We start from the raw sequence: 12,984 nt of genomic DNA on the forward strand, positions 1-12,984 counted from the left end.
CTAATTTAAAAATCCATCTATTTTGTCAAATTTACTCAGTGTCTCAGCATCCACCGCACTTGGGGGCAAGGATTCATGACCCTTTGAAAGAAGTAATCTCTCCTCATCTCTGTTTTAAATCTGCTACCTCTTATCCTAAAACTATGACTTCTCGTTCTAGATTGCCCCACAAGAGGCAACATCCGCTCTACGTCTTTGTCAGTACCCTTTACCATCTTGTATACCTCAATTCGACCTCTCATTCTTTTAAACGCAAGAGAGTTTAGGCCTAGACTGCTTCATTTCTAATGAACCTCCTCTGAATTGCCTTTAATGCAACTGCATCCCTCCTCAAATAACGGGGCCAAAACTGCACACCATACACTAGGTGAAGTCTCACCAATGCCTTGTACAGTTGCAGTAACACTTCCCTATTTTTATACTCTATTCCTTTAGCTTGTAACGGCCAAAATTCCATTTGCCTTCCTTATTACCTGCTGTTATTATCAATGCTGTTGGTGTTATTCTGAATCACATGCTAGCCATCTAGCTAGCGGGCCTCTCCCTGAGACTAAATAATGGCCTGCATTTATATTGCACTGTCATAACGTTAGGACATCCCAAAATACTCTGCAATTAATAAAGGTACTTTTGAAGTATAATGACTGTTGTAATATTGGAAACCCAACAACTAATTTGGGCATAATAAGCTCCCACAAACAACTAATTTGGGCATAATAAGCTCCCACAAACATCAGTGAAATAGTGGCAGCACTGTGGCACAGTGGTTAGCACTGCTACCTCACAGCGCCACGGTCCCAGGTTCGATCCCGGCTCTGGATCACTGTCCGTGTGGAATTTGCACATTCTCCCCGTGTTTGCGTGAATTTTGCTTCCCACAACCCAAAGATGTGCAGAGTAGGTGGATTGGCCACGCTAAATTGCCCCTTAATTGGAAAAAAGGAATTAGGTACTCTAAATTTATAAAAACATCAGTGAAATAAATGACCAGATCATCTATTTTCAGTGTTAGTTGAGGGGCAAATAGTGGCTGGCCATATCAGGATAACTCCTGTGCTCCTCTTTGAATAGTGCTATGAGATCAAATTGGACTTTAAAACATGGATATTAAGGTGAATCCATGACTAATTAATTTTATTAAATTAGCGACAAATAGGGTGGCATGTGGCGCAGTGGATAGCACTGGGACTGCGGCGCTGAGGACCAGGGTTCGAATCCCGGGGGCCCTGGGTCACTGTCCATGTGGAGTTTGCACATTCTCCCCATGTCTGCATGGGTTTCACCCCCAGAACCCAAAGATGTGCAGGTTAGGTGGATTGGCCACACCAAATTGTCCCTTAATTGGAAAATAAACATAATTGGATACTCTAAATTATTTTTTAAAAATTAGCGACCAATGCTACTTTTGTCGAATTTGGTGAGTAGACCACATAGTGCTCTATGTGGTCTACTCACCAAATTCGACAAAAGTAGCATTGGTCGCTAATTTCTTTTTTATAATTTAGAGTATCCAGATTGTAATTCAAAGACAAAAAACAAGTTCTGGGTTCAAGTCCTTTGCAGTGCTTGAGCGCAAAAGTCAAGGCTGACACTCCAGTGCAGTACAGAGCTGCTGTCTTTCAGATCTACCTGCTATTAAAGATATTAAAGATCCGTGGCACTATTTCTAAGAAGTGCAAGGAATGTTATCCTGATGTCCTGGCCGCTATTTATCCCTCAGTCAGCATTGCAAAAAAAGATTATGGTCATCAAATTAGTTGCCGGCTTTCCTACATTGCATCAATGTCTACACTTCAAAGCACTTCATTGGCTGTAAAACAGCTTTGAGATGTCTGGTGGTACTAAAAGGTGCTTCATAAATGTAGATCTTTTTTCTTTTTTTTCCCTCTGGTTGTGAAGGTGATGTTTGGTCATTTAAATTTTGACTTTGTTTTAAAGGAGCTTGTTCGAAGACTATCTGGATTGCACAAGAAGGTTTACCAGAGCCATTTGAAAGCCATGGAGAGTATCCTTGGTTTGCATTCTCAGCTAGGAATTCGAGACCTGGCAGTTCAATATGGCTGCACAGAGGCTGTAGATGCATCAGTCAACATTCTGCAGAGGTAAAAAGTTTCCTTTTTCAATTAATTTGCACAATTTTCTGAAACCAGCTGGGTATTGGTCTTTTCCTTCATATAGATATTTCAATCTTAAAGCAATACCTACTTACCAGTCACTTTATGGTGGATCATTTCTTGCTGAGATCTCTCTGCTGACTTATTTTCTGTGGCGAAAATACGCAACACTATCTGGGGTGTAAAAGTAGTTGGACTTCTCCACCAGCCCCGTGGTGATGGCGGCCCTGAGAGTCTGAGGGCAATGGAGGAGACATGTGGGAGCAGAGGGAGCATCGGTCTGGTCCCCAATCTGTAATAATCACTGGTTTGTCCCGGGAAGTATGGATGGGGGGGTTCCGGATATGGCGGCGAGGTGGGATTGAGAGGATGGGGGATATGTTATAGAGGGGTGCTTTCCGAGTATGAGGGCGCTGGAGGAGAAGTTTGGGTTGGCGAGGGGAAACAAATTCGGGTATCTGCAGGTGCGGGACTTGCTACGTAAATAGGTGTCAACCTTCCCGCTCCTACCGCTAAGGGGGGATTCAGGTCAGAGTAGCTTCCAGAGGGTGGGTAGGAGAACGGAGCGTCTCGGACATTTGCAAGGAACTTATGGGGTCAGAGGAGACCCAGACCGAGGAGCTGAAGCACAAATGGGAGGAGGAGCTGGGAGAAGAGATAGAGGATGGTCTCTGGGCGGACGCGTTGAGTAGAGTCAACGCGTCAGCAACATGTGCCAGCCTCAGCCTGATACAATTTAAGGTCGTTCACTGGGCTCACATGACAGTGGCCCGGATGAGCAGATTCTTTGGGGTGGAAGACAGGTGTGCAAAATGTGCGGGAGGACCAGCGAACCATGTCCACATGTTCTGGGCATGTCCGAAGCTTAGGGGATTTTGGCAGGGGTTTGCAGATGTCATGTCCACAGTGTTAAAAACAAGGGTGGTGCTGAGTCCAGAGGTGACGATTTTCAGGGTGTCGGAAGACCCGGGAATCCAGGAGGAGAAAGAGGTAGACGTTCTGGCCTTTGCTTCCGTGGTAGCCCGGAGACGGATACTATTAGCTTGGAGGGACTCAAAGCCCCCGAAGTCGGAGACATGGCTATCGGACATGGCTAGCTTTCTCTGTTTAGAGTAAATCAAGTTCGCCTTGAGAGGGTCACTGTTGGGGTTCGCCCGGAGGTGGCAACCGTTGGTCAACTTCTTCGCAGAAAATGAATCGTCAGCAGAAAGGTTAGCTTAGTTAACCCTTCTAAACTAACTAACTAAACTAACCTAACAGTTAGTTTAGCTTAGAGTAGGGGGTTAATAAAGGTGGGACCTGTAAGGGAGGGAGACGACTTTTGCACTATGTTTATAATTTCATGTACATTGTTTATTGTGTTGTTGTTGTGATACCAAAATATACCTCAATAAAATGTTTATTTAAAAAAAAGTAGTTGGACTTGCTGTTAGGGTGGATAAAATAATGGAGATTATTTACTCATTTCACATGGGAAACTGTTGTTTAATATTGTTTACATAGGCACAGGAGCCAAAGCTAAATTATACTTAATTGTTACATCATGATACCCTCATACCAAGACTGAAGGTTTGACTTTGTCCTGGGAATAGATGAAATACATTTTTGAGGAGAGTGCCAATACATCAGTGCCATCTGCCCCAACAGCGCTGGACACACCCATACCCACTATTACAGCCTCAGAGTTAAGAGCTGGATTCTTGAAAGTGAACCCGCGGAAAGCGACAGGCCCCGACGGAGTCCCTGGGTGAGCACTCAGAGCCTGCGCAGACCAGCTGGCAAGTGTATTTGCAGACATCTTCAACACCTCACTTCTCCGCTCCGAGGTCCCCACCTCCTTCAAGAAGAAAACCATAATACCAGTACCAAAGAAGAACAAGGTAGCTTGCTGCAACGACTAGCGACCGGTGGCCCTGATGTCTGTTATCATGAAATGCTTTGAGTGGCTCGTCATGAGACAGATCAATGCCAGCCTTCCAGACAGTCTTGATCCATTGCTGTTTGCCTATCGCCGCAACCGGTCCACAGCAGATGCTATCTCCCTGGCCCTACAATCAACACCAGGACAACAAGGATACCTATGTGAGACTGCTGTTCATAGACTACGCTCCGCCTTCAACACCATTATCCGGACGAGACTAATAACCAAACTTGGACTTGACCCCTCCCTGTGCAACTGGATCCTTGACTTCCTCACCAATAGACCGCAATCTATCAGGATAGGTTACAGCACCTCCTCCACAATAGTCCTCAGCACCGGGGCGCCGCAAGGATTTGTGCTCCGTCTCTACTGTACTCCCTATACACAGACTCCAATTCAATCTTTACGTTTGCGGATTATATGACTGTTGTGGGTCATATCTCAAACAACGACGTATCAGACTACAGAAGGGAGACACACCACTTGGTTGCATGGTTTACCAAAAGCAACCTCCTCTCTAGATGTCGGGAAGACCAAGGAACTGATCATTGACATCAGGAAGCGCAGCACGACACCACCACCCTGTCTATATCAATGGCTCCAAAGTAGAGCTGGTTGATAGCTTCAAGTTCCTGGGGGGGGGGTCACAATCACAACAGTCTGTCCTGGTCCACTCGCGTTGCTGCAACAGTTAAGAAAGCCCAACAACGTCTCTACTTCCTACAGAAGCTAAAGAAATTTGGCATGTCTGCATCGACTCTCACAAACGTCTACAGATGTGCCATAGAGAGCATCCTATCCGGCTGCATCACAGCTTGGTATGACAGCTGCTCGGCCCAAGACCGCAAGAAACTGCAGTGCGGTGAACTCAGCCCAACGCATCACACAAGCTTGCCAATCTCCCATTGATTCTGCATCCACCTCCCGCTGCCTCAGGAAGGCAGACAGCATTGTCAGAGATCCCTCCCACCCAGGCTTTGCCCTCTTCCAGACCCCTCCATCAGGCCGAAGATCCAGATGTCTGAAGATCCAGACATCTTCTTCTTCCCTGCAGCTACTCCTCAACGACTCTCCCTCGGACTGATCTGTTTCTCTATAAGAACACTATTTACAACACCCTAAGCTGCTCTTGCTCATGAATATGCTTTGTTTGGCCCCTTGTTCCGCACTGCAACCAGTCACTGTTTGTCGATGTTCCATTTGTCAATGTACTCTGTCGATTATTCTTTTTGTCTACTATGTGCGTGCTTTGAACGTTCCTTTGGCCTCAGAAAAATACTTTCCACTGTACTTCAGTACATGTGACAATAAATCAAATCAAAATTGAGTAGTGATCATGACTTCATTATCTGGTGCTAAATCTAGAAAACAGACTTTCAAGAAGGACTGTACATCAAGATGGTGCTTTATTGCACAATCGAGAAAGGATGAATACACTGCGATGTAACATCGGCTCATCGAACCTCAGCACCGCTCTCAGAGGAGCAAATTACATACAGGTTCGTATGCAATTCAAGAAACTTCATGCTGTGGCGCATGTTTCGAAAAGCACCCAAGAGCAGAAACGTTGATGACACATTCCTGATTGAGCACAATGTGACGTTTTCTCCTGCCAATTATTCAACTGATCTTGTGAAAGTGAGGTTTCCTGACAGTTCGATTGCTTCTAAGTTTGCTTCACATTGGACAAGACAATACCAATTGCCAAGACTCTAGGCCAAGAGATGAAAGATGACATCCTTGAGAAAATCAGGCAAACCCCGTTCTCCATATCAACCGATGGGAGTTCTAACCGTGATGCAAAGGAACAATTCTGTCCTATCATTGTTCGGTTCTTTGACGCAGATGTGAACAGTGGAAAGTATGCTACTTGAAATGGCAACAACAAAAGAGAGGTCAAGCAGCAAAAATATTTTCCAACTTCTGGACAATGTTCAGAAGTTTGGAAAACAACATTCCTTGGATAAACGTGATATGCTTTTCTGCAGGCAATGCAGCAGTGGTGATAAGAAGTACACAATTGTGTCGCTTCCTTTCATGAAGAAAACCCAGAAATTTTCATTCTTGGATGTCCATGCCTCCTTCTTCTGGCTGCAGAAAAAGGGGCAAGTCAGTTGTACTACCTTGAGAAGTCTAACAAGTGCCACAAAGAGTTCAAGGAAATGCAGTGTGCAATCTAGAAAATCACAGAATACTCAAACATTTCTGCACGCGATGGTTGCCCTTGGAAAGAGCACTAAACCGATTTCTGGAAAAATGGTCTGCATTGCAAGAGTACTTCCCCCAAGGGGCAGAATCTGAGAAAGGAAAAAGAAAGAAATGAACAGGGCTTGAGAGACGCTAAGCGACTGAAGGTTGACACTTCTGGAAAGGCTTCTACCACGTGTCCAGCGGAAGAGACCATCACCAAGGAGACTGCTCAACCTCCACACACACAAGGTGGTGTTGTTACATGTAACACAACAACAAGAACATTGTTTGTGGGACCAAAAACAGCATTTGTGTTGTGAAAGCAAAGAGTGGTTGTCTGTTTTCAGATACTGTCAGGAAACAGACCCCTGCAACAGAGAGACCCAAAAAGACCAGTGCAGGATCTGTTTAGAAAACTGGTGTTCTTGTACCTGGTGGCAAGTCTGACAGTAGTAAGAAAGGTGGAAAATGCAGCAGTTCAAGTGCTGGAAGCAAGAAGTCTTCCTAACCCAGAAATTCTATTCTTAAGCCAAAGGACAGTGCTGTCACAAAATGCAATTCAATGCAAAACTGCTTGGTAAGTGTAAAAGAGCTACGTATACACCTGTAAAAACTCCAGTGGTAAACTCTGAAATTAAGATGTAGTGTAGTTTCAAGGACTACTTCACATGAAAGCAGGTGATTGCAAGACTATTTGTCAAATGCAAAAGAGCTGCGTCAGTTAGGCTGAACTGAGCTCTGAACTTCATGTAAAAAGATGAATGTATGGTGGCGCAGTGGTTAGCACTGCTGCCTGTGGCACTGAGGACCCGGGTTCGATCCTGGCCCTGGGTCACTGTGGAGTTTGCACATTCTCCTGTGTCTGCATGAGTCTTGCCTCCAACAACCTAAAGATGTGCAGGTTATGTGGATTGGCCACGCTAAATTGCCCCTTAATTGGAAAAACATAATTGGGTACTCTAAATTTATAATAAAAAAGGTGAATAGCCTGTCAGCTCCGTGAGTGGGACAGTGCATTGAGAGGACCAGCAGCTCGGGTTCGCTCAGCTGGAAAAGGTATGCGACCAGGGTGTTGGCAGAATCAATAACAAGCAAGGGAGAGTTTAAATAAAAAATAACCATTGTGGTGGGTGCCTGGAACGCTTTACCAGCGGAGGTGGTAGAGGCGGGCACGATAGCATCATTTAAGAGGCATCTAGACAGGTATATGAACGGGCGGGAACAGAGGGAAGTAGACCTTGGAAAATAGGAGACAGGTTTAGATAAAGGATCTGGATCGGGGTAGGCTGGGAGGGCCGAAGGGCCTGTTCCTGTGCTATAATTTTCTTTGTTCTTAAACATCGGGCCAAAGACTTTGCAGTTATAAAGGGTGGCTTCGGGATTGATGAAAGTAAATTGAATAAAAAGTTAAGAAGCCATTATTCCATGGTGTGTTCCCACCATAGCTCATCTTAGTGCGCAGAACTTCAGCAAAGCTGTCTAAAGCGGCTGCGATGACATTCTACTACTGGAAGAAGGAGGATCCAAGTGAATTGCCAGAACAGCCACAAAATTCCCTTGTTTAAATTGGGATGCAGCTGACCTATTTAAATTCAAAATGTTTAAACAGTTTCAAGAGGTATGGTTTCTTGATTGAGGCATGTCTGAACCAGAGAAGCAAGCCATAAAAATTTGCTTAGCATTTAGGAATGAAGGTCTACAAAGGTTGAACACCTCAGGATTAACAGAAGAGCTAAAGCATCACCCAAAAATATGGACTACTATCGGAAGACTGGTTCAGAGTCTAGTTAAAATTCACCAACAAATTCATATCATTTCGACAACAGCTTACAAAATTCGTAGACCATTCTGTCAGCACATGCAGAGAAACTGGTATGTACTGTGATTTTCAGTGGCAGAGTTAACAGACAGAATTGTTAAGTTGGTGATTGTATTCACTCCTGTGGAAGAATTCCAGAAAGATCTGCTGGACAAGCCCAAAACCTGTACAGCATCAATAAGCTACTCCAGGATAGACGTGATGGCAAGTGATCTTTACAGTTCAAAGCTGACGGTTCCCAAGTACAGCCACAATTGCGGAGACACTTGCTACAATACCCAAATCCAACAAGACATGGGGAAGGTGTGCAGTTCTGCAGGCACAAAGGAAAGGTTTAACTTTCATCAATTATAGAACATAGAACAGTACAGCACAGAATAGGCCCTTCGGCCCTCGATGTTGTGCCGAGCAATGATCACCCTACTCAAGTCAACGTATCCACCCTATACCAGTAACCCCCCCCCCATTAACCTTATTTTTTAGGACACTAAGGGCAATTTAGCATAGCCAATCCACCTAACCCGCACATCTTTGGACTGTGGGAGGAAACCGGAGCACCCGGAGGAAATCCACGCACACACGGGGAGGACGTGCAGACTCCACACAGACAGTCTGCAAGGTATGTAGCAGAAAGGGCCATTGGCTGCAGCAGTGCACGAGAGAAAAGGCTGATGCAGCTACAAAGAACCATGCACTGATCCAGACTGACTGTACACAAAGGATACCTTAAAACAATAACAATGACCATCTGGTATTCTGTCAAACTCGTATACACGAGGTGATCGAAAAAACAGTAAATGACCATGATATGCATGGCGAGACGAAGAGCGTTGAATACGTTTCACAATGTCAATCTCGTGGAAAACCTAGATAAGCAATTTGGTAACTGCACTAAATTATAAAGTAACTATCTCTACATTTCAAAAATAATTAAATGATTATGAAACATTTTGTGTGTGTCCGAAAGATGTAAACGGCCATATAAAACTATATTTTTATGATGAATTTGTACTCTTGTCTGATTCCACTATTCAGTTAACAGCTATATAAACAGTTTATAACCTTGGAGTACCATTAGGTGATGCTATAACAGTCTTTATTCTAGTAGAGGAAAGAGCAAGTGCTTCATGATCCTGTTCACAACTATCCCTTTATTCCTAGTAAATCTTTTCTGTTATGTATTAATTTTGGCCTTCCTCAATTCCATTTTAAATCTGGCCATTTAGGGCATATTTCCTTTCCTACACTTGCTTCAAGCCTGTCACAATGAGCAGGTGGTCACCTTGCTTAATGTAGGACAATGTGTCTCACAATCTTTTTTGTAAATGTCTATATTGCCCAAGTTCATGCCATCCACAAATGTCACTTTTTTTCTTCACTTCCTAAGTCCAGTATTAAGTAAATAAGCAACCCAACTTGAGACACCCTTGGAACATCACTCGCCAAACCTTCCCAGCCTAAAATCTTTCTTTTAACTGTGCCTTTTGCTTTCCTCTCTATCCAAATGGACTAATTCTCCTTTATTCCATATGCCATGATTATTGCCAAATGGTACCACATGAAATTATTTTGAAAAACTTTGATAAGTCACAACACTCCATTTCTATAATCTATCCTTTTAACTTTGCAAAAATTCTATACAGTTCATCAAGCTCAATATACTTTAGAAATAATGTGAACTGATTCCAATTAATACATGTTTTTTTTAAATGTTTGGCAATTTTACACCATAATGTAGATTTTAGTAGTTTGCTAACACTTTTAAATTAAGACAAACTGGTCTTTCCATTTGCTGACTTATCTGTCTTTATTTTTATTTAAACAAAGTTGTCATTACTTATCACTTACTTACTGTTAGTGTTTATTCCCCGCTAGATTTTACAGCACAATTAAGAGCTTTCTCGGCTATTCTTCCTTGGTTTCTCAGGATATTTGGATCTAAACTATCAGGTCCCAGTTATTTGTCTCATTGGGGGGGCGAGGGGTGAAATCTTCGACCAATGTCTTTCTGCTGGTTTGACTGTGCTGATTTACTATTGTTTATTTCTGTTGTATCATGTAAGTGGGTGGCATGGTAGCACAGTGGGTAGCACTGTTGCTTCACAGCTCCAGGGTCGCAGGTTCGATTCCCGGCTTGGGCCACTGTATGTGCAGAGTCTGCATGTTGTCCCCGTGTCTGGGTGGGTTTCCTCCAGGTGCTCCGGTTTCTTCCCACAAGTCCCAAAAGACATGCCGTTAGATAATTTGGACATTCTGAATTCTCCCACTGTGTTCCCGAACAGGCGCCGGAATGTGGCGACTAGGGGTTTTGCACAGTAACTTAATTGCAGTGTTAATGTAAGCCTTCTTGTGACAATAAAGATTATTATTATTGTAAGTAGTTAAAATATATTTTTCTCCTTCAGATATGAAGCCAGTCTGCCAGAAGCACAGCAAGGCGATCTTGATTTCTCAAAGCCACTCTTCACCAATGCAGCTTTATTTAGTGCATGCAAGTGAGTAGAATATGGGGTAATTAAGACCACCTTCTTAATGTGTAGCTAACATAGGTAAAGGTCAAAACAGATCTGTATTTTTTTTTGCTGTAAGAGGAATTCAGTGCAGAGACAAACTGCAGTTTGAAACTCTTCCATTAAAATTTTGCATGTCTGTCCCCCCCCCCCCTCCACTGAGTGCCACCTTTACCCCTGTAGTCCTTTCCCATGCCTCAGGCCAGTTTCCACCCCTCCCCAGTGGAGCTGTAGCTCATCAAAAGCCACTCCTGTCTTACTGCTGGTCTGCTAGATAGAGATTTGCCTGCCCCTGAAAACTATGTGGTGCTGTCTATGAAGCCTGGCACTGATTACCGCAAGCACAGTGCAATGAAAAGCAGGTGAGCGAAGCACAGTCACGAGTGAAGTACAGGTCACCAGATGCTCGTCGCTTATATACTATTGTGAAACACATTTTTCTAATTGCATGCCAATGTTCCCTGATGATCCAGCGTGGAGGGTTGATTCCAGCGAGGAGTCCTTATAAAGAGATGCAATGCATTGAAATTACGTTCCTGACATGCCACTTGTGCAAAGCAAGGCCCACTATTGAAGGCTTCAGTGCACAATCGCAAACGGGTTTCATGACTGTGAAACTGATTTCTAACCTTCTTGTGATATTTTCCACTCCTGCCCACCACCGACAGGAGCAGAAAATCCCAGCCTAATGTAGCACACTACAAAAGCAAAATGACTTTTATTTTCTTCAAATTAGAGGCCATTGAAAATATCTGTTGTGATTTTCAGTAGTAGGAATAAGGTTGCTTCATCATTGATACCTAAACACAGTGTTTTGTTTTGGTGCCCATTAGATGCTTGAAAATAAAGATTGAGAAGCCCAAGCTCATTGCCTCATCTGGTGTGAAGAAGACCATCTTTGACCGACTCTGCTCTCAAATGGAAATATTTGGACAACTTATTTGCAGTAAGTTTAAAACTCTGCTTTTTCCGTTTAAATTGAAGGTATGCGATAAATAAAGACCCGACCATCAATATGTTTCAATAACTTATTGCCTGAATTAATTTCAAAGATGAATCTACTGAACAACCTAAACAAAACAAGAGACGGAGGACATTACTGGAATTATTAGAAAAGGTGGAAGGTATGAACTTGCTTAGCATTTTCTTAATAGTTATGTAAAAGTTACTTAATGAATTGGATTTTTCCATACAATTATTTTTTATTGCTTTCTGTACTGTAGTTAAAGCCTTGATGCAATTTCTCTTTAATTTAATATTTCCTGTTATTTAAACGTCATCCCCCCCCCCAAAAGCTTTTTACTGAAAGCTTTTGTTAAATATATAAAAGACTTTTCATCACCTTGAGAGTCATTCATAATACAACCACCTGTTAATAAATGTTTGCCTTAAAAGCTTTTAAAGCTTGAATTCTGCTGTTGTGTGGTACACTGCGTATCTATCCATTAATATGGTTTATTGATCCATTGTATCTATACCTATGAGCAACCGGGTTTATTAATCCAATTTTATTTAAATTGAGTCTTAAACCCTAAGAATAATGCCTGTGAAAGAAGCATTCACTTCAGATCTGTCCAGTATTTATTTTCTTTGACAAAGAGGGCTTTGACAAAGAGTCATCGGACTCGAAACGTTAGCTCTTTTCTCTCCCGACAGATGCTGCCAGACTTGCTGAGATTTTCCAGCATTATTCCTTTCGTTTCAGATTCCAGCATCCGCAGTAATTTGCTTTTATTTATTTTCTTTAATCCGACCTGTCAAGTTACTAAATTGTAATATTCTTGAATTGCTTGTTGTAACAAGCAATATTGAGCCATGACTTCCTGGCTCCCCAGCATCACATTTGGGATTTACCCGGCAGTTGTCCAGAAGCGCTAACTTCCCTTGGATAATTGGGCTGGGCTGGGAACTATCTGACAAAGCGATTTAAATTGCTAACTTCGGATGGATGGTTCTGTGAGTTTTACCATCAAGTTACTCTAAAATAGTTAGAAGGAAGAAAAGCACTTCTAACTTCAGAATGACTATTTTAAAGACCCAGACCAGCCCGACACGCATGCGCATGAGCACACGCATCACGTGTTCCTACCTTCTCTATGGCAGCCAGTGCTGTCTAAAGAGGCCGTGTCCTCCTTTGCTGCCCTCCCTTTACACCTCACTGCTGCAACCTGGGATACACTTTGCTGTCCTGGTCTCACCAACCAGAATGAGGAAGGCCAGACAAGATGGGGGCTTTAGAATTACAGTTTCTTCCTTCTACTCTGCCAGACCCCTCATGATTTTAAACATCTCCATCAAATTTCCTCTTGGCCTTCTTCTGTCCAAGGAGAACAGTCCCAACTTTTCCAATCTATTTTCATTACTGAAGTTTCTCCTTGTTCTTGGAACCATTCTTGTAAACCTCTCCTGCATTCTCCTTGTGTTCAGATC

General features: G+C 43.1%; 1 protein-coding gene across 2 annotated transcripts in view; it reads left to right on the forward strand.

Annotated features, from left to right (window-relative positions):
* Window positions 1-12,984, forward strand: part of orc6 (origin recognition complex, subunit 6) — a 35,294-nt gene that overhangs the window by 19,257 nt on the left and 3,053 nt on the right. For both annotated transcript variants that reach the window (XM_038806636.1, XM_038806637.1), the window contains exons 3-6: window positions 1,939-2,102; window positions 10,450-10,539; window positions 11,388-11,500; window positions 11,607-11,678. In XM_038806636.1, the coding sequence (XP_038662564.1) occupies window positions 1,939-2,102; window positions 10,450-10,539; window positions 11,388-11,500; window positions 11,607-11,678 (439 nt within the window). The remainder of the gene's footprint in view (window positions 1-1,938; window positions 2,103-10,449; window positions 10,540-11,387; window positions 11,501-11,606; window positions 11,679-12,984) is intronic.

The sequence above is a fragment of the Scyliorhinus canicula genome, chromosome 9 (assembly GCF_902713615.1).
Source record: "Scyliorhinus canicula chromosome 9, sScyCan1.1, whole genome shotgun sequence".
In the NCBI taxonomy this organism is placed as follows: Eukaryota; Metazoa; Chordata; class Chondrichthyes; order Carcharhiniformes; family Scyliorhinidae; genus Scyliorhinus; species Scyliorhinus canicula.